Genomic DNA, 21800 nt, shown 5'->3' on the forward strand with positions numbered 1-21800 from the left:
TTGAGGGTATTATGAAGTTGTTTGTTGAACTCTACAAAGTAACCTGCAAATTCAGAGTTATGTAAATATAGAACCATTAAAATGTAATTTTATGGAGTTTGAGTAAGATCCTAACTCAGGTTTTTAGGTAGCTCATAATCCAGTGGTAATGTTATTATGCTTTTTTGTTTGCAGAGGTGTTTTTTTAAAAAAATCCTTCTTGTATCTGATAACCATGTTTTAATCTGTTGCATGTTTTGGCAGTATCAAATTTTCTTTCTCATGTAATTTGTGTGTTTTCTTTAATGTTTTCCAGCGGCGAGTAGAACAGCCCCTCTATGGTTTAGATGGCAGTGCTGCAAAGGAGGTATCAGAGGAGCAGTCTGCTCTGCCAACCCTGATGTCAGTGATGCTGGCAAAACCTCGGCTCGACACAGAGCAGCTGGCACAGAGGGGAGCTGGCCTCTGCTTCACTTTTGTTTCAGTGAGTACTAAGGCTAAGTTTATGCAGATCCTTGTTTTCCTGGAGCTCTGAGATGAAGTTTGAGTAATTATTTTGGTGGACAGATGATGATTTCTAACTCTGTTACTTCTAAAGGTATGTGTTTGTATTCAGTCCCGCTTGGTTCAAGGGGCTGAGAGAGACTGCTCTGTCAAAGTCTGAGTGTACCATGGGAAGGAAAACACAATCCTAGGTTGACAAGGAAGAAAAGAAAATAATTGTAATAATGGAATCAAATTCCATTAGAATTAAAAATAAAATCTCCAAACTCCAGCCATTACTTATTTAAAGTAATTTTCAAGTTAATAAAATCTTAGTGTGGGGACAGGCAGGCTTATCAGTCATTTCCCCCTGTGTGGTACTTGGGCAACCTACATGCTTGCCTTCTCTCACTTCTTCAGAGTGTTAGCACAGTTACTTTTTCCAAGAAGATTTGGCTACCTGTCTGCTCCTTTCAGCTTGCTTCTTTCTTCTTCCTTGAAGAACAAGAATTTGATTATTATAAATGTTTGACCCCCATTTTTTATTTGCCGAATTATAATGCAGTTTGGCTTAAAAGTTGTTGCTTTTCTTGGTTTCTTTGCCCTACCAAGTGCCTGTTTGTTGCCAAGGATGGTATAAAGCAAGAGAAAGCCCCATTGCCCTATTCCTACATTTTTAGGATCATCATTCAGAGCTGCGTCACCATTGATCAAAATTTCTTTCCCTCTTAGTGGTTCATTTTGTCCAGTAATAATCTGTTTCCTCTTTATTTGCTCTGTGGATTCTGAGCAAATAAATTTCTAATCTCTGGGTTTAACCCACATGCGATTGTATTAAGAAAGGCCATGGAATGGTGGGTGTCTTAAGGAAAGGAGATAAAAATAATAACATAATTAGATAGGGAACATTGTGTATTATTTGGATAGATTCCTCCCTCCCTCCCTCCCTTCCTTCATCAGCTTAAAACAGCACCCATTTATTACCTCACAGTTCTGTAAGTTTGGGGTAATTTGTTGCAGAGCATAGAGGACTAATACACATGGCTTTATCCTTAATGCCTGTTTTTCCTCACATTCTACATCTAATCCATCAGAAAATATACTTAAATCCAGAATCTGACCATCTCTTACCGTCTCCACTGCCACCACAATGGCCCACCATCTCTCTGCTTTGGAATACTTTCTTGTAGTTATTACTGCTTTCCCTCAAAAAAGAGGTAATACAGCTTTTTAAAAATGTACAAATTTTTTTTGTTGTTGTTTAACATCAAAAGAATGGAGAAACTTCTTGTGTGAAGACAGTATAATTTTGTGCTTCAGTGGCAAAGGAGACAAAATGTAAAATGGGAGAATTGACCAGTATAATATTTTGAGTGGGCCTGACAATAGTATGGAATAGTTTCTATGAGAATGCAGTAGTGTTGTTTTAGAGAATATTTGTGTCTCTATGTATGTATATATTTCATTGTGTGACAGGCACATAGTCAAATACACAGGATTTTGATTAGCAAGAACTCGTTCCCCTGATGCGAGCCTTCCGTCAGAGGTATGGGCATGCGCAGGCTGGGGGCGGATACACGTGAAGGACAACCACCTGCTCAGTCCTGTCACCTAGTACTCAGGCTGTCAGAGGAGTTGCACATGCTACAGCCAGATTGCTCTCATGTGGAAGAGAGATGACAGAGGAGTAAGAAAATAATCATGTCTGAAGAAGGAACATGGAAACAGTATAAAAACCAAAGGCCTAGAAGCTTTGGTATAGTTCTGTTTCTCTCTCTCTTTTCTCTTTTTTTTTAAAAAAATAAATATAGTTATTTATTTTTGGCTGCATTGGGTCTTTCTTGCTGCATGCGGGCTTTCTCTAGTTGCGGAGAGCAGGGGCTACTCTTTGTTGTGGTGCGCAGGCTTCTCACTGTGGTGGCTTCTTGTTGCGGAGCATGCGCTCTAGGTGCGCAGGCTTTAGTAGTTGTAGCACGCGGGCTCAGTAGTTGTGGCTCGCGGGCTCTAAAGCGCAGGCTCAGTAGTTGTGACGCATGGTCTTAGTTGCTCTGCAGCATGTAGGATCTTCTTGGACCAGGGCTCAAACCCATGTCCCTTGCATTGGCAGGCAGATTCTTAACCACTGCTCCACCAGGGAAGTCCAGTTCTGTTTCTCTGCATTTCTTGCCGGGATGTAAGCTTAGTGATATAAAAAAGGAAAAAAGCAAAAGAGTTAACATTAATATATAACAAATGTTAATTAATAGATAGAGACAAGCAGTTTCCTTAAAAAAAAAAAAGGCAAAGACTATGAACAGGCAGTCTTACAGGAGGAAGAAAAGACAAATGACTAATAACCAAAAAAATGCTTAACTTCAGCCCTAGAGAAATACAAAATAAAATAACTTTTTTTTTTTTTTTTTTGGTGGTACGCAGCCTCTCACCGCTGCGGGCTCTCCTGCTGCGGAGCACAGGCTCCAGACGCGCAGGCCCAGTGGCCATGGCCCCCAGGCCCAGCCGCTCCGCGGCATGCGGGATCCTCCCAGACCAGGGCACGAACCCGCATCCCCTGCATCGGCAGGTGGACCCCCAACCACTGCGCCACCAGGGAAGCCCTAAAATAACTTTTGAATTATCAAATTGGCAAGGATTAATAAATTTGATAATTCTAGTGCAGGTAATAGTTTAGATACACATGCAGTTTTATACTGACTAAATTTATACTGACTAAATAGAGTCATTTGGACAAGTTGGTAATGTATCTCAGTGTTAAGTTTACATATCCTTGGGTCCAGAAATTCCATTCCCATAAAACTACACAAAGATGTTTATTGTATTGTTTATAAATTGCAAAAATCTGGAAGCAGTGTCCCTCCACATTGTTTCAGAGGAACTTAGAACAAGGATATCCATAACCTCCATGTTGCTAAATCCAGCAATCAGTTTTCAGAACTTATTCAATGTAATTCATTAGCCACAGTCCCTTCTTCTCCAAGCACATCATCTTCTCTTGGCTTCTACTCTTTTGATTCTTCCTCATTTCCCGGATCTCCAAACACTGGAGTGCCCCAGGGCTCAGTCTTCAGACCTCTTGTCTACCTTCATTCTGTAATGAGAATCTCATTTAGTTTCTTTGTTTCAGTTATCACCTATATGCAGAGGACTTCCAAATTTATATCTCCTGCCCAGAGCCGTGCCCTAAATTCCGGACCTATATAGTCAGTTGCCTCTTTATGTCTAATAGGCATATCATATTTAACATGACTGAAACTGAATTCTTCATCTTGTTCCCCCACTCCAGACCCCCATTTCTTCCACATCTCAGTAATTGTCAACTCTCTTCTTCTAATTGTTTAAAAATCTTGGAGTCATTCTAGTCTTATCTCTTTATTTTATACCCCAATTCCAAATCCATCAGCACATCTTACTGATTTTACCTTCAAAATATGTTCAGAATCCTGCCACTTCCACCCCCCTTAATAACTACCACTCAAATCTAATCTCCCACTGAGATTATGGTGGCAGCCTCCTAACTGGACTCTTTGCTTCTGCCTTTGTTCTCAACAGATCAGAGTGATCCCATTGAAACATAAGTCGAGTCATGCCACTCCCCTGCTGTTTAAAATGTTTAAAGTGTTTAAAATGGCACATAACGCTTTGTATGGCCTCTTTCCCACCACTTTGACATCTGTTACTACTATCTCCCTCACCAAGTTCCATCCACACTGCCTACGTTTCTGCCTCAAATACTACCCGACATGCTCTCAACCTCAGGGCCTTTGCACTTGCTGTTGCCTTTGCCTTAACATTCTTCCTCTAGATATTAGCATGCCTTGCTCCCTCAGTTCTCTCTAGTCTCTGCTTAAATTTACAGCCTATCAGAGAGGCTGCACTGTATAAAATAGCACCACTTCCTGCCCACCCCACACATTATGTTGCTCCTGTGCCCTGTTTTTTCTTCTTGGTCTTATCACCAACTGACCTGCTATAATTTACTTCTTTGTCTCACTCCCCACTCCCACACTACCTCCCCTCCACTGGAATGTAAGCTCCATCAGGTCAGGGACTTTGCGTTGTTCACTTCTGTATCTCCAGTGCTGGAACTGGATCTGCTCTCATAGACACTCAGTGTAATTATATATCATATGAATTAATGAGAGCATCTTTCATATAAGGACTAGTGAAATAAAATATAATACATATATACAGTGGAATGCTCTACAGTTGATCAAAGAAGTGAGATAGATATATATGTGCTAACAATGAAAGATCTATAGATAGATATTGATAAATAAAAATAGGTGGCAGCATATTATGAGTTTGAGCCTTTAAATGTTTAAATCATATTGTTACATAATTTTATATATTTCAACATAGGAAATTAATTTTTAAAATTATAAGCATATAATTTTCTAAATTGTAAAAATAATACATGTACATGGCCCACAAAAAATTGAAGTGATGGAGAAGAGTAAAATTCTTTCCTTTGTGTTCCTCAGACGACCACTCTTAAAAGAGTTTGTGTTTTAGATTTTTCTACTGAATACCATTTTAACGTCAAATTATCTCTTGTGTAATCAACTTTATTTTTTTTGGAATATTATATTTTTTGGCTGCGTCGGGTCTTAGGTGTGGCACGTGGGATCTTTCGTTGTGGCGCGTGGGCTTGTGGGATCTTAGTTCCTGGACCAGGGATCAAACCCGCGTCCCCTGCATTGGAAGGCAGATTCTTTTTTTTTTTTTTTTTTTTTTTTAACATCTTTATTGGAGTACAGTTGCTTTACAATGGTGTGTTAATTTCTGCTTTATGACACAGTGAATCAGCTATACATATACATTTATCCCCATATCCCCTCCCTTTTGCGTCTCCCTCCCATCCCCCCGCATCCCACCACTCTAGGTGGTCACAAAGCACCGAGGTGATCTCCCTGTGCTATGTGGCTGCTTCCCACTAGCTATCTGTTTTACATTTGGTAGTGTATATATGTCCATGCCACTCTCTCACTTAGTCCCAGCTCACCCTTCCCCCTCCCCGTGTCCTCAAGTTCATTCTCTACGTCTGCATCTTTATTCCTTCCTGCCCCTAGGTTCATCAGAACCTTTTTTTTTTTTTTAAGATTCCATATATATGTGTTAGCATACGGTATGTGTTTTTCTCTTTGTGACTTACTTCACTCTGTATGACAGACCCTAGGTCCATCCACCTCACTAGAAATAATTCACTTTTGTTTCTTTTTATGGCTGAGTGATATTCCGTTGTATATATGTGCCACATCTTCTTTATCTATTCATCTGTCGATGGACACTTAGGTTGCTTCCATGTCCTGGCTATTGTAAATAGATCTGCAGTGAACATTGTGGTACATGACTCTTTTTGAATTACGGTTTTCTCAGGGTATATGCCCAGTAGTGGGATTGCTGGGTCGTATGGTAGTTCTATTTCTAGTTTTTTAAGGAACCTCCATACTGTTCTCCATAGTGGCTGTATCAATTTACATCCCCACAACAGTGCAAGAGGGTTCCCTTTTCTCCACATCCTCTCCAGTATTTATTGTTTCTAGATTTTTTGATAATGACCATTCTGACTGGTGTGAGGTGATACCTCATTGTAGTTTTGATTTGCATTTCTCTAATGATTAGTGATGTTGAGCATCCTTTCATGTGTTTGTTGGCAATCTATGTATCTTCTTTGGAGGATTGTCTATTTAGGTCTTCTAGGAAGGCAGATTCTTAATCCCTGGACTATACCAGGGAAGTCCCTCTTGTATAATCAACTTTAAACAAGGTCTGTTTACTCCCCATTATAAGAGATGAGTTTAACATACTATCACCCAGCTTCCTTTTTCATCTTTCACTTTTTTAGTTATTGTTACACTGTGTGTGGTATTTTGTTTGTTATTTTAACTATAATTGAGTTGTTTCTGCTTTATAAATTATTCTAAAACTTGAAAACACTTAAGGAGCACCTACAATATTATGGTTGTTTCATTGTTGAGCACTGTAAAACCAAATGATTTTATTGGATTCACTGAGAAGAAGACAGTCCTAGTCATTGAATTAATTTTGGTTGAATGAGACAGTTCTAGTTGTCAAGGTCTAACTGATCTTTTTTTTTTTTTTTAAATACATGATCTGTTATTTCCTTGAAAGCTACATCTTTTAACATTATACAAGGTGTTCTTAAAACCCTTAATTTTAAAAAATGTAGTTTGTATTGGCTGTGGGATCCCTTGCATTTCCATATGAATTTTAGGATCAGCTTTTCAATTTCTGTAAACAGACCAGATGGAATTGATAGCAATTGTGCTGACTCTGTAGGTTAATTTGGGGAGTGTTGCCTTCACAAAAATATTGTCTTCCAGTCCATGAATATGAGATATCTTTCTGTTTATTTAGGTATCTTTCATTTCTTTTTAATAAGGTTTGGATTTTTGGTGTGTAGATTTTACCCTTGTTTTGTTCATATTATTTCTAAGAGTTTATTCTTTTTTTTTTTTTTTTTTTTTTTTTGCGGTACTTGGGCCTCTCACTGTTGTGGCCTCTCCCGTTGCGGAGCACAGGCTCCGGACGCGCAGGCTCAGTGGCCTTGGCTAACGGGCCTAGCCACTCTGCGGCATGTGGGATCTTCCCGGACCGGGGCACGAACCCATGTCCCCTGCATTGGCAGGCGGACTCTCAACCACTGCGCCACCAGGGGAAGCCTAAGAGTTTATTCTTTTTCATGCTATTGCAAATGTTTTTCAGAGGCAGCCTCTTTCAGGATTGAAAAAGTTCCCTTCTGTTCTGAGTTTGTTGAGTTTATCATGAAAGGGTGTTGGATGCTTTTTCTACATCTATTGAGATGGTCTGATGATATCTTTTTGTTCTTGAGGTCCATCCACTATTTGTCTTTTCCTCCATTAATGTTGCTTGCCATATCATAGGCTTTTTCAGTCTTAAAACTTACCTTTTAACCTCAGAGAAACTTTGTTTTACTGTTCTTTGATTATATCTTTCCCTCTGTTCTTTTCCTCCTAAAAGCCTGTTAGATAGTTTTGGAGCTTCTTGCTGTTCATGTTTCTTAACTTTTCTTTCCTGCTCTGTTTAACTTTCTGTTTTATCTTCTGGGAGATTTTCTTGACATTGTTTTCCAGATATTCTGTGTTCAACTGTGTCCGTTTTGTTACTTAGCTCATCTATTCAGTTTTTTAAATTTTGGTAATCTTATTTTATCAAGTTTATTTTTCATGTTCTTTGCTGCTTTTTTTTTTTTTTTTTTTTTTTCTTTGCTGCTTTTTCATTTTTATAGATATAGTATGCTTTTGACCCTCTCTGAACTTACTTTATTTTTAAAGTTGTTTTTATTGAATTCTCTGTTTTCTTTTGGATCAGGTTTTGTTTTTTCATGTTGGATCTGCCCTTTTGTGCTGTTTGTTTTCTTGAAAATGTATATTTAGCTTTAGTTGAATGCAGTACTATTAATTAGGGTGATTAACATAGGTTGTTGGCATGGATTTTTCCCTGCAGTGGCATAGTACTGCTTCGCAAATAGCCCACCATTCCAGGGGTTGTGGGACGGTGACTGTTGATCCCTGTGTAAGCATCTCGCAAACTCTATGCAGAAAGACCAGCTCCTTTACAAACATGGAAATAAGGAGGGCATTGTTTTGATAGGTAACTATTTCACTCTTAGTGGTGTATTCCATTTCTTCCTCCATTGTGTCAGTTGTGGAGGGCAGGGGTACTGTACTTATAGCAGGAGTCCTCCCCTGGACTCACTTATTTTCCATTTTTAAATATTTACATGTTTGTTTTCTATTTAAGAGACCAGTTCTTGTGCTTTACCCTTGGGTCAGAAGCAGTAGTATCCAGGGCCCTCATTATGCAAGGAAGAGATCAAGAGAGGACCCTATTGGACAGTATAGGTTTTATTTATGTATTTATTTATTTACAAATAAATAAGTAGGTTATTTGTTTATTTATTTATGGCTGCATTGGGTCTTCGTTGCAGTGCGCAGGCTTCTCAGTGCAGTGGCTTCTCTCGTTGCGGAGCATGGGCTCGAGGTGCGCGGGCTTCAGTAGCTGTGGTTTGTGGGCTCTAGAGCGCAGACTTCAGTAGTTGCGGTGCATGGGCTTTGTTGCTCCACGGCATGTGGGATCTTCCTGGACCAGGACTCGACCCCGTGGCTCCTTCATTGGCAGGCAGATTCTTAACCACTGCACTACCAGGGAAGCCCTGTATAGGTTTTAAATGTCTAATAATTGTCCCATGGGTCACTCCTGGTTTTGTTTGTTTGTTTGTTTGTTTGTTTATTTTTTGCGGTATGCGGGGCTCTCACTGTTTTGGCCTCTCCTGCTGCGGAGCACAGGCTCCGGACGCACAGGCTCAGCGGCCGCGGCCACGGCTCATGGACCCCGCCGCTCCGCAGCATGTGGGATCCTCCCGGACTGGGGCACGAACCCGTGTCCCCCACATCGACAGGCGGACCCTCAACCACTGCGCCACCAGGGAAGCCCTTTTGTAGTTCTTTTACCTTTTGAAAGTATTATTTCCATTTTCATGAGGATTTGCTACCTCCTTACCTCTGTCCCACTTCCTCAGTTAACTTTCTACATTTTTACTTCTTATCATGGGGCTATTTATGTGTACATTTTTACAGAGAGCTTTAATTTGGAAACATCCCCTTGAATCACATTCTAGCAATCTTGGTTTGCTGAAAGAAAACTTAGAAATGAGCATACGTTAAAAAAGCATTTTAACAAAGCCCAGATACCAAAATCTAGAAGTTCGTAGAAGGGCCTTTTTAGCCGGTCATGTGATTCTTACTGGCTTTTATTATAAAAACTGCTCAAACAGTCATGTTTGTTTAGGGACAAATTTTAAAAGGAGAGGGTTGTAAGAGCAAACTAATGATGACTGAAGGAGATAATGCTTGTATCATACTGCAATATAATATGTAAGTTTATTGTTTTATAAATTTATTTTATAAATTTAATGTTTTTGGTTGCATTGGGTCCTCGTTGCTGCGCTCGGGCTTTCTCTAATTGCGGCAAGTGGGGGCTACTCTTCGTTGCAGTGCGTGGGATTCTCATTGAGGTCGCTTCTCTTGTTGTGGAGCACAGGCTCTAGGTGCGCAGGCTCAGTAGTTGTGGCTTGTAGGCTCTAGAGCGCAGGCTCAGTAGTTGTGGCGCACAGGCTTAGTTGCTCCAGGGCATGTGGGATCTTCCTGAACCAGGGCTTGAACCCATGTCCCCTGCACTGGCAGGTGGATTCTTAACCACTGCGCCATCAGGGAAACCCAGTATGTGAGTTTTATAATGATGACCCATAATCAGTAAGACAAGGTTAGATTTGCCACATTGTAGAAAGAGTGGGGAACATTTTCAGTTATTTAGACTGTCCTAGACCTCGCTCTAATTGCTGCTCTGACTTACAGGCTGTGCACGTTGTTTAACCTCTTTGAGACTGACTTCTCATTTTCTACTTCTTTGATCCCCACATCATTCTTCTCTCTTCCCCTAAGGTTCTTGTATGGAATGTGAGAACCTGGAATGACCCCATCATTTCCTTTCTTTGATTGCTTATTTCCTTCAAATCTTAACTCTGATATTACTTTCTCAAGGAATTCATCCCCAACTCATTAAGTTAGGTTATGAACCCTGCTGTGTACTCTTATAGCATGTATCCTAATTGCAATTTTGCATTTATTATATGATTGTTTAACAATTTCTTCAACAGGTATTTATCGAGTACTTAATACATTTTCTCTTGGATTGTTAAGCGTTATAAGGCAGAGTAATGACTGGGTCTGTGTGTTTTGTTTCTGTTTTTCTTGGCCACTGTGTCCCTAGCAACTAACAAAATGCTTAGACGTAGGGTGTTCTCAGTGAGTACTTGTTGAATGAATAAATAAAAATGGAGATGATAATACTGACTACCTTACAAGGCTGTTGTGAGCCCTCAGTGTAATTATGTGTATGAAGTGCTTAGCTTGCTTGTGGCCTGCTCACAACAGTACCTGTAACTGTTGATGTGAGGCAGTAAGTGTACCGTGGTCATAGAGATTGGTTATTGTGGATGCAGATAGCCCTCTATTCTTGTTCCCCCACTAACTAGCTTTGTGACCGCACGTAGGTGCTTAGTATCTCGAATATACATTTTCTTTATGTATAAGTGGAAATAATAACTACCTTATAGGGTTTTCTGGGATCCTACCTTATAGGACTGTGTGTGATCATGGTGATAATTGCTCAATAGGTGGTGGTTATACATTGTTATACATTGTTTTAATGTTCATGAATAAGAAAATAATTAAAGGAATATATAGGAAGTATCAGAAAAAATTTACATATGTGGAAACACTCTGTTCTCTGATGAGATGATAATACTGTATTGCCATTAGCCCATAATCCCCAGAATATCCAATATTTTCTAATTATGTCTGTGATGGGTTGTACTGTGTTGGGTGCAAATTTCTTTCTGAAAAGACTTTCTGAAGTACAGGTCTTCCTCGACTTACGATGGGAATTACGTCCTGATAAATACATCATAAGTTGAAAATATCATTCGTAAGTCAAAATGTGTTTAATACACCAAACCTACTGAACATACCGTAGCTTAGCCTTGCTTACCTTAAGTGTGCTCAGAACACTTACATTAGCCTACAGTTGGGCAAAGTCACCCAACACAAAACCTGTTTTAGAATACAGTGTTGAATCTCATGTAATTTATTGAATACTGTAGTGAAAGCAAAACCCAATATGATTGTCTGGTACAGAATGGTTGTAAGTGTATTGGGTTGTTTACCCTCATGATTGTGTGGCTGACTGGGAGCTGTGGCTCGCTGCTGCTGCCTAGCATCATGAAAGAGTATTGTGGCCATATGTTGCCAACCCAGGAAAAGATCAAAATTCAAAATTTGAAGTACCATTTCTACTGAATGTGTATTGCTTTCACACCATCTTGAAGTTGAAAAATCATTAAGTGGAACCATTGTTAAGTGGGGGACCATCTGTATAATGATTGCATATTCTTGAACAGTTGAATTATATTAAGTCCTAAACCTTATAAATTTGAAAATGCCTTAGAATGCCCCATCATTTATGTGTAAAAGTCACAGTAAGCAAGTGACAGTATTGGAAATCAACCAGGATTTTTTGGACCACTGCATGTTCATGGATAATGTTTGAGGATGTAGGATGCTATTCTGAATAGTAGTTCACAGTCCTTTCTGCCTGGAGTCAGAAGCATCCCCTGTGCTTTGGATGCTTCACCAGCCTTTCCTGCAAAAGCATATTAAAATACAGTTGACCCTTGGGCAACATGGGTTTGGACTGATTGCTCAGGTCCACTTATATGTGGATTGTTTTTCAACAAATCCATTCTACAGTACTATACCATCTGAAATTGGCTGAATCTGCAGATTTAGAACCATGGATACCGAGGGCCACCTGTAAAGTTAGATACGTGGATTTTCACTGCACTGCGGGCAGCGGGGTGGGTGGGGTGGTCGGCACCCTTAACCCATGCATTGTTCAGGTATCAACTGTACAGGTGAAAAGGGCATTTACATATTTTATAATTTACATATATTAAAAATTCATTTATAAGCATTTGATGCTTGTAACTATTTACAGTAATGTAGTCTAAGCTACCATGTCTAGCCCTTACTTTTCATTTGAATTGTTTATACTTTCATCTTGGCTACACGGCCCTGACTTTTGACTTTAATCAGCAAGTGTTTGTTTTATATAGAGTTAATCATTTGCATTCATACAAATGTTTGTGGAGAACGATGCAAAACTTTCTTGTGATTGGTGATGGACCTTTATTACAGGCTCAGCAAAACAGTCCCTCATCTACAGGATCTGGCAACACAGAGCATTCCTGCAGCTCCCAAAAACAGATCTCCATCCAGCACAGACAGACCCAGGTAGGTCAGTGATTGTTAAACAGAGGAGGAAAAGAAGGGCCGAGGAATAAATACTAGTAACTACGTATAAAATCTAGGTCCTCCCTTTGTTGTCCCTTTATTTCTCTGACTTCACCTCATTATTTGTGTCCATCATATTCAGAACTTGCATTATGAATATTTAGAGTCTTTTGGAAGGTGCTTTTAATTTAACTTTTTGAGGTGTTTACCTTTCTGGTGTATTGCAGCAGAAATGATTATACTGCAGCATGATGTTAAGGAAAAGACCTCTAGGCCTAGATTCAAACTCTAGCTCTGCAACTTATACCTTATCTTTTTGGGCCTTAGTTTTCTTCAGTTCAAATTATCTATAAAACTGTGGTTGATTATCATTATCTTAGTGTATACAAAACGCTTGTTGCGACAGTGCTTATGGTAGACTTCAGTGAATCTTAATTACCTACTTTGTGAAAGTACTTAATTTATTCCTTGTACATACTCATTTAGTAAGTCCTAGCTAAACGTCTTTTTTTAGAAATTTTTATTGAAATATAGTTGATTTTATAATATTGTGTTAATTTCAGGTGTACAGCAAAGTAATTTGGTTATACATATATATGTATATGTCTATATTCTTTTTTCCAGTTCTTTTCCATTATAGTTTATTACAAGTTATTGAATATAGTTCCCTATGCTATACAGTAAGTTCTTGTTTTAAACTTCTTTAACATGTGGCACACCAACGTAATTTCTCCTTAAACAGTCTTCAGAAACTCCTTAATTTAGGGAATGTTGTGAACGTTCAAAGATAATATCTGAAAAGGATAGTGGATATATCCTCCATTTTGTGGTATTGAGCTAGCCAAATATTATACCTGGTTTTCTTGAAGCCTCTTGGCACTGTGTTGCCTTCAAGACAGGATGCTTGGCAATCTAGGAGAATTTCTTAAGATGAAAGAGCTAAACAACCCTCAGGAGCAGATTTTCAATTTTATTTGAATTAAGCTTTTGAATAGTTAAACAGACTTAGATAATTGAGTGTTCATCTCTCCCTTCTGGTTACTCTTTGTTTCCACTAGGTGGCATGTTTGTCGTTTAGAGATTTGGGTCCTGTCTCCTCTGATGGCCTTTTCTATTCAAAGTTAGTTTCATTTCTAGAGTAGTATGTTTCTGTACTGTTCAGTGCACAGCATTTGAAAATTCATATATTTGATTCCAGAGCTAATATATTTTTGAAGGGCAGGTGTAGCAGAACGTAATGCTTAAAGAATGGGATGAGGAAAGCAGATTTAAATTCTTTAGCCATGCAATTCCAGGCTAGTTGTGTTGTCAAGTGGTGTTTTTTTTTTTTTCAGAAAAGTAATGAGAAAAATGTGATGACATGTAGTATTTTGAGACTAATCCTAAATTTGTTTTCTCTTTGTAGTCTGACCTCACAATAGAAAAAATATCTGCACTAGAAAACAGTAAGAATTCTGACTTAGAGAAGAAGGAAGGAAGAATAGATGATTTGTTAAGAGTAAGTATTAAAATGTAAGAGATTTTATAATAAGCACTATTTGATTTTATATATATTTGAATTATGTACATATCATAGAGATAATTACCATAGCCAAATAATAAAGTTAAAAAGTAAACATTTGGATATTTTCCTTTAACCTAAGGGAATCTGAGTAGGGAATGAGGATCAAACCTATATTATAAACTCTGTCTTTAAATTGGACATCTCAATGATAGAATTTTAATATTTAAATATATACTAGAGGAATATATATGTGGAGTATTGTATTTCATTTGGAACTGTGAGAATAGGTATAAAATGTTTTCCCATTTCAGGAAAATTGGTTTTTTTTAATGTCCTTGAATTTTAAAAATTATTTCACAAGTACTTTTCAGCCCTGGTTTTATATCTTTTATAATCTATTCATGTAAAGTTTTTTGTGCTTACAAGAGAAACTTTAAAAATAACTAATATGGAATTAAAAATATACCTCTAGAAAATACACAGTGGTTTTTTTTTTGTTTGTTTTGGTTTTTTGTTTTTTGTTTTTTGTTTTTTTGCGGTACGCGGGCCTCTCACTGTTGTGGCCTCTCCCGTTGCGGAGCACAGGCTCCGGACGCGCAGGCTCAGCGGCCATGGCTCACGGGCCCAGCCGCTCCGCGGCATATGGGATCTTCCCGGATTGGGGCACGAACCCGTGTCCCCTGCATCGGCTGGCGGACTCTCAACCACTGCGCCACCAGGGAAGCCCCTACAGTGTTTTTTAAAAATTTTAGTTTTATTGGAGTATAGTTGATTTACAGTGTTGTGTTAGTTTCAGGTATATAGCAAAGTAATTCAGTTATACATATGCATATATTCTTTTTTAGATTCTTTTCTCATATAGGTTATCACAGAATATTGAGTAGAATTCCCTGTACTATACAGTAATACCATGATAGTTTTTGAAATAATTTAAAAAAAAATAAATTTATTTATTTTATTTATTTTTGGCTGTGTTGGGGCTTTGTTGCTGCACGTGAGCTTTCTCTAGTTGCGGTGAGCAGGGGCTACTCTTCATTGCAGTGCGCTGGCTTCTCATTGCAGTGGCTTCTCTCATTGCAGAGCACGGGCTCTAGGTGCATGGGCTTCAGTAGTTGTGGCACACGGGCTCAGTAGTTGTGAATGATGGGCTCTAGAGCACAGGCTCAGTAGTTGTGGCGCACAGGCTTAGTTGCTCTGCGGCATGTGGGATCTTCCTGGACCAGGGCTCGAACCCATGTCCCCTGCATTGGCAGGCGTATTCTCAACCATTGTGCCACCAGAGAAACCCTTGAAATAATTTTTTTTAATATACAGCTTGGCATATTGACTGACCCATTCTTTACAAAATTTTTTAAGGTTTATTATTTTCTTATTGTAAAAGCAATACATGCTCTTTATAATAAATTTAGAGAATAGTAAAAATAAAATATGACACCCATAATTCCATTACTGAGGTAAAACATTTGGTACATTTACTTCAGTAATTTTTTGAGCTATTTGTTGCATATATATAAATTTTTTTAAAATTTTTATTTATTTATTTTTATTTTTTGGCTGCACCGCGCATCATGTGGGACCTTAGTTCCCTGACCGGGGATCGAACCTGTGCCCCCTGCAGTGGAAGCACGGAGTCTTGATCACCAGACTGCCAGGGGTCCCTGCAGCATATATAAATGCATCTATACACAAATACTACGAATTTATAAATAAAGTTGGCTAACATTTTAATCTTCTTCAGTGTTTTCATTGTTCTCAATGATGTTCCGTTTCCTATTCAGAAATATTTTTCCTTAGGCCTGTTTTGTTTGTTTGTTTGTTTGCTTTTCTCCATCTTTCAATGAGGAGAGCCATGTTTGGACTCAGTATCTATTTTCCATCTTTCATTGTTAGCATCCATACTTGCTTGGGGTTGCTCTTACTCCTGTTTTTGTACACTTGGGTGCTCATTAAATTACCAAGATTTATAATTAGATATTGTGGGTTTAAAAAGTTCCTAACCTGAGCTTCCCTGGTGGCGCAGTGGTTGAGACTCTGCCTGCCGATGCGGGGGACGTGGGTTCGTGCCCCGGTCCGGGAGGGTCCCGCATGCCGCGAACCCGTGAGCCATGGCCGCCGAGCCTGCGCGTCCGGAGCCTGTGCTCCGCAACGAGAGAGGCCACAACAGTGAGAGGCCCATGAACCTCAAAAAAAGAAAAAAGAAAAAAAGAAAGTTCCTAACTTAGTTGCAGTATTGGCAGCTTTTTGTCCAGGGTAGCTCTGCTGTACTAAAAAAGGATCATGGGCTTGTCTTCTTCCTTCATCACCTGACTTTCTTAAGATTGAGAAGATGAAGCAAAAAACTGATCCTAACTTAGGACTCTTTTTGGGGGGTTTTAAAAAAAATGTCTGGTTTAATTTTCCAGGAAGTGGTATGTTCTCTTTACTCACCACTACCCTCTTTCTACTGCTTTGTTTTCTGAAGGTTGTAGTCTTTCTTTGGGTATAGAGCAGTGCCAGTGGAATGGATATGTCAAAAAAGAAGACACAAAAGGACAGCTGCCATTTTTTCAAGTTGATGAGAGCTTGTGTTTCTGATTTGGAGGGACAGGGGGAATGACCATTGCTCTTTATATCTCCTTTCAGGCAGGCATGGACCATTCATTGAGTTTTTCCATTTTAGTTAGATGTTTGGGTAAGGCTGCATTAGGAGCTGCTAGCCAGGTGCTATTTTAAACCTGAACACAAAATCATTAGTGTTAGAAGCCACAGAAATTGAGTTCTTAAAAGTTTAAATAAGCTGCCAGAGATTGATTGATGCCAAAAATTTGATTACAGATTTCAATGCTCACCTTCCAAAAGTAGATTGAATTTCATATAAACATTACATGATCTTTGTTTTGTTGGTTTTTTAAAAAAAATGTTTATTTATTTATCTGGCTGCGCCGGGTCTTAGCTGTGGCACACTGTATGTGGGATCTTTGTGTGGCATGCAGGCTCTTAGTTGCAGCATGCGGGCTCTTAGTTGCAGCATGTGGGCTCTTAGTTGCGGCATGCAAGCGGGATCTAGTTCCCTGACCAGGGATCGAACCCGCCCCCCCACCCCCACCCCGCATTGGGAGTGCAGAGTCCCAACCACTGGATCACCAGGGAAGTCCCAACATTACATGATCTTTGGCTTTTAGATTTATAAGTATGAATTAGTCACACTTACCCAAATGTACTTGTACTTAGCCTTCAGTAACATGGTCCATAGAACTCTAGGGCTCTGTTAGAAGAACTAATAAGAAGAAATTATGTTTATGAGGAGAGTAGAAATTTGGAGATGGAAGCTGTTGTACAGTGGTCACTTTAAAATGAAGCTGAAAAGTCTCAAATACTGAGTGTGCTATAGTATCTTCCATTTGTGCTTTTTACTGTTTCAGAAACACTTGTATCATTTGATTGGGAAGTGCTGTATTTTTTTCATAATTCAAGCAAGTTATTATAAAGTATCATTTATTTGCCAGAAGAGTAGATATCTTTTGTTTAACACAAGAATAAATTCAGGAGTTGCAAGTCAAAGTTGACCTTGGGTTAGTGGTTCTTCCCTTCTCTGTTATTGTAGGAGGCTTGAATTTTTCAAAGCATTTAGCCCTTCTGACCACAGCTAAAGTAACTGTGTATTTACATTCTGGTGTTCTTGAACCAAGATGCTGTATTCAGCTTCTTTGTTAGTTCTGTCTTAGGCGGGCATGGGTGTGCCTGGCTTCTCTGGTAGGGAACATTTATATAAATCCATGTCTCTTCTTCTTTGGAAACAAGAACAGAAAAATTGAACATAAAGAACATTATGTGGTTTTTTAAAAAAAATTCTATAATATTTTGGTAGTGCTTAATCACCCTTTGGAAGTATTTAATCTGTACGTGCTAAAAACTGCTTTTTATATGAATTTTAAACATCTCATTCATTGTAGGTTTTTTCTTTTATTTTGTGACAGTTTAAGTATGTGTGATGTACTAAATTTATCTGTAACTGGCTTTGGGGGGGAATAAAATATCAGTAGAAAAACATGCCCACTTCTAGTAACAGAATTCATCTTTAATAAATGATAAGTTTATTAAAAGAGAATCAAGGAATATAGTATTTACCTTCTTTTTAAAAAAGACAGTTACTCTTACCTCTTTGAACCTTAAATTTGCTTATAATTTAACAACAAAAGATTTTCAGGCTCCCTAGAGTCTGAAAAAACTCCCTAAAAAACTGCTTTTTTATTATTCTATCTTCCTTGGAGCTAATTAAAAAAATTTTTTTTCTATTGAAGGCCAACTGTGATTTGAGACGGCAGATTGATGAACAGCAAAAGATGTTAGAGAAATACAAAGAACGATTAAATCGATGTGTGACAATGAGCAAGAAACTCCTTATAGAAAAAGTAAGTGATTAGTGGTGGCCTGAACTCTGTACCCCAAGATGCTTAGTGTGTGACATTATTGTGACTTCTTACTCTTTACCTGAAATGAAAGTATTTCAGAGTAGGTCTTCTTAGGAAAAGACTTCTCATGATTTGACAGTTAGAATTCTTTCTTGTGTGGACACTGAACCAAGTATCCAGAGTGATAATTTGGGATATTTTTTCTGATTGTGCTTTGCTTTGAGTATGGTGCTGGTTGGACAGGGGCATCTTGTCCTAGTTGAGTTTATTCGGGGTATTGCTCTCCAAAATTCTTACATTCGTCCTATTAATTAAAGCGTGTATCCTGTTACTATTACAGACATTTAGCAATAGTTTTATGTCTATTTCAGATATGGTATTTGGAGTAATGTATATAATAATGTGATAATTCAGTGCTTTGTGCTTTAAAAAACTAAGTTGGCATTTACTTGTATACGATTACTTTAATTGGCTGATGTCTCCTTTATTCTAGTAACTGATTAGTTGCAACTTGCCTTTAATAGATATAAGTAACTATTTCTTAAAAATTTTTTAAATATTACATCTCCAGTACTTATTTATCCTATAGTAAAAGTTTTTAAGATGACAGTACTTCCTAATGAAGTTATTACAAGCTAGAGGTTTGAGACAGGCGAGTGGTTTTTTTTTTCTTTTTTTAAAATTTTTATTTATTTATTTTGGCTGCGCTGGGTCTTTGTTGTTGTGGCTTGTTGCTGTATGTGGGATCTTAGTTGCGGCATTTGGGATCTTAGTTCCCCGACAAGGGATCAAACCCAGGCCCCCTGCATTGGGAGCCTGGAGGCTTAACCACTGGACCACCAAGGAGGTCCCAGACTAGCGGTTATTTTTGCTGAAATCTTTGAAATGCTGTTAAAAAGACAGGGAACACTGATAAAAGTGAAGTGAATTATTTTATTGATGTCAAAGATACTGCGGAGAACTTTGCTTCATCTCAATCCATTTTAAAGAAAGGAAATCACTTTTTTCCACATTTATAAGAGAAATAACAAGGTATATGTTAACATAGAACATTTATGGGTTATATAGAACGTTATAGCTTTAGGGTACTTCCTGAAGTCAATGTAGATTTAGCCAGTTGTCCTAAACTTTGAGCAGTATAGTACAAAAAATAAACATAATGCTGTATATGAGTTCTCATAGGAAAATAAAATTATTTTCTATTTGTCGTTTTCCCCTAAGTCAAAACAAGAGAAGATGGCATGTAGAGATAAAAGCATGCAAGATCGCTTGAGATTGGGCCACTTTACCACTGTCCGACATGGGGCCTCGTTCACTGAACAGTGGACAGACGGTTATGCTTTCCAGAACCTTATCAAGTAAGTGAATTGTGATGATTAAGTTGAGAACTGAAAAGTTGGTTTGGACTTAAAAATTTTTTTGTAATTGTAGTCATTAATATCTTAGTAGTGGCAGTCATCATTTCATTCAGTTTTTGTCACCACGTGTTAAGAAATGGAGGGAATGAGATAAAGTCCTGGGAAAAAAATGACAAATAATCAGATGAATAAAAAACAAGCTCTACATTAAAGCTTAAAAGAATCAGAATCAACAAAGCTAAGAAAGAAAAATCTGGGACCTGACTTGATATCCTTTTAATTATGTAATTGATTTTCATGAGGAGTACACCCACAGTCAGCATTTATTCTGGGTCCACAGGAAAATGAAATAGGCAAAGACCCAAGGAAGGATTTCCTGAATTAGGTATAAAACAAAATAAAGCTTTGGAAGAACTTATAGGACATGTCCCTGGGGCCCTTTAAGGGGAGAGTATCCAGTCAGCAGAGATAATCACCTCCTTGGAGGCAAGGACTGAGCCATCGGTCAGGCTGGTGACCAACCCAGCCCCGCCCCACTGCCTGTGCCTCTCAGCAACTTGGAATCTTGAGCATTCCTTCACTTTATTATAACTTTGGTTTGAAACATTCAAGTATTTACTCCAAGGAGAGAGTTAACGTTTAAAATCCTAGAATTCCAACTGTGTAGTATTAGCTCAGGACTTTAAAAAACACCTTCACATTGTAGTATCTTTTATTGTATCTTATTTATTTATTTTGATTTGATAGATCATTTCCATTTGAGACTGGGTTGCGGGGGGGCAGGGGTGGCACATTGTATTTTTAATCATTGGCTCTCAAACCTCTGATCTGTAGATCACCGCGAGTTTTGAAGGGTTCCATAGACTGCCTTTCCTGTCTTTTTTTTCTTGCTGAAATAACTTATTGAGCATCGATTGGAGAGGGTAGAACTACTTTTGAATAGTAATGAAACATAAATAAATAAATTTATGTCTGAAAGAAAAGTACAGATACTGATATTATTAATAATATTTTGTTAATGCAAATTCCCTGGTGGTCCAGTGGTTAGGACTTGGCACTTTCACTGCCAGGGCCCAGGTTTGATCCCTGGTCAGGGAACTAAGATCCCACACGCCACGCTGCACGGCCAAATTAAAAAAAAAAAAAAAAAGTTTTGTTAAAACCAACCTCTGGATTACATATTAGTAGTCAGTGCTTTATATGTGATACATTAATCTCCAACTTGGTTTAGGTGTGTTTTTGCCTCACAAGTATACCTCATGTGTGTATATTTGGGTGTGATAAGAGGCTGTCAGTCAGAGATATAATACTGTGGAAGAAAACAGGCTTTTGAATTAGGCCAGATGCCAGAGGCTCAGAGTGGCATCCACTCTGAGCGCTATGCATAGATGATAGCAGAGTTGCACTAGGGCAGCGTAAATGGCTGCTGCAGGGGAGGCATGATATCTATTCCTTAACACTCCATGATGTGCACATTGCCCTGGAAGGGGCACACCATCCAATTTTGTTAGAACAGGACAGAAGATAAAACTTATATCCCCCATTATTGACCAGAGCTACCTAATGTTCACACTGAATCCCAGAGTTGATAATGACTCCTACCAGCCCATGACAATGGTTACTCCTCAGATGGCAGTTTTAAAAATGTCTAAAGACTTAAACTCAAAAGGTTAGTGGATTTGTATAGAGATGTAAAATGTAATTACTTTTAAGAAGTGATTATAGTTTTTGCTGATAAGTAGCAGGTGTTTTATCTTTTTACTCTATAAGCAGCCTGGTGCCCAGAAGGTTCTGGAAATCTTATATAGTTAGAGGACAAAACAATGACTTAGCTGTAGAGCCATCAGACCAGAGAAACTGGGACTATCTAAATGAGATCCCTAACCAGGTTTCCTTCTCCTGAGTAGATAGCACTTTTTCATGGTTTTAAGTCACATAAATTGCAGACTATCCATCTGTTCTCTTGGGAAGGTATTTCTGGCTGATAACTTTTTTCGTTTGTTTTTTATTTGGCATGCCACATGGCTTGCAGGATCTTAGTTCTCTGACCGGGGATTGAACCCGGACCCCAGCAGTGAAAGGGCCAAGTCCTAACCACTGGACCACCAGGGAAGTCCCCTGGCTGATACCTATTAATTATAAGTATTTTATTTTTTAAAGTTGTGCTTTAATAAATTAATTCCCTTTCTTAATT

At 38.5% G+C, this 21800-nt stretch overlaps 1 protein-coding gene and 1 non-coding gene across 9 annotated transcripts in view; both read left to right on the forward strand.

Annotated features, from left to right (window-relative positions):
• The window catches only part of TLK2 (tousled like kinase 2), a 106062-nt gene that overhangs the window by 49784 nt on the left and 34478 nt on the right, over positions 1–21800 (forward strand). For all 8 annotated transcript variants that reach the window (XM_059048768.2, XM_059048769.2, XM_067020840.1 and 5 more), the window contains 5 exons: positions 296–463; positions 12258–12353; positions 13759–13851; positions 18138–18248; positions 19470–19606. In XM_059048768.2, coding sequence (XP_058904751.1) covers positions 296–463; positions 12258–12353; positions 13759–13851; positions 18138–18248; positions 19470–19606 — 605 coding nt within the window. The remainder of the gene's footprint in view (positions 1–295; positions 464–12257; positions 12354–13758; positions 13852–18137; positions 18249–19469; positions 19607–21800) is intronic.
• TRNAE-UUC (transfer RNA glutamic acid (anticodon UUC)) lies at positions 20633–20704 on the forward strand. Its single transcript has one exon. It is a non-coding gene; the product is annotated as a tRNA-Glu (tRNA).

This window comes from Kogia breviceps, chromosome 19, assembly GCF_026419965.1.
Source record: "Kogia breviceps isolate mKogBre1 chromosome 19, mKogBre1 haplotype 1, whole genome shotgun sequence".
NCBI lineage: Eukaryota > Metazoa > Chordata > Mammalia > Artiodactyla > Physeteridae > Kogia > Kogia breviceps.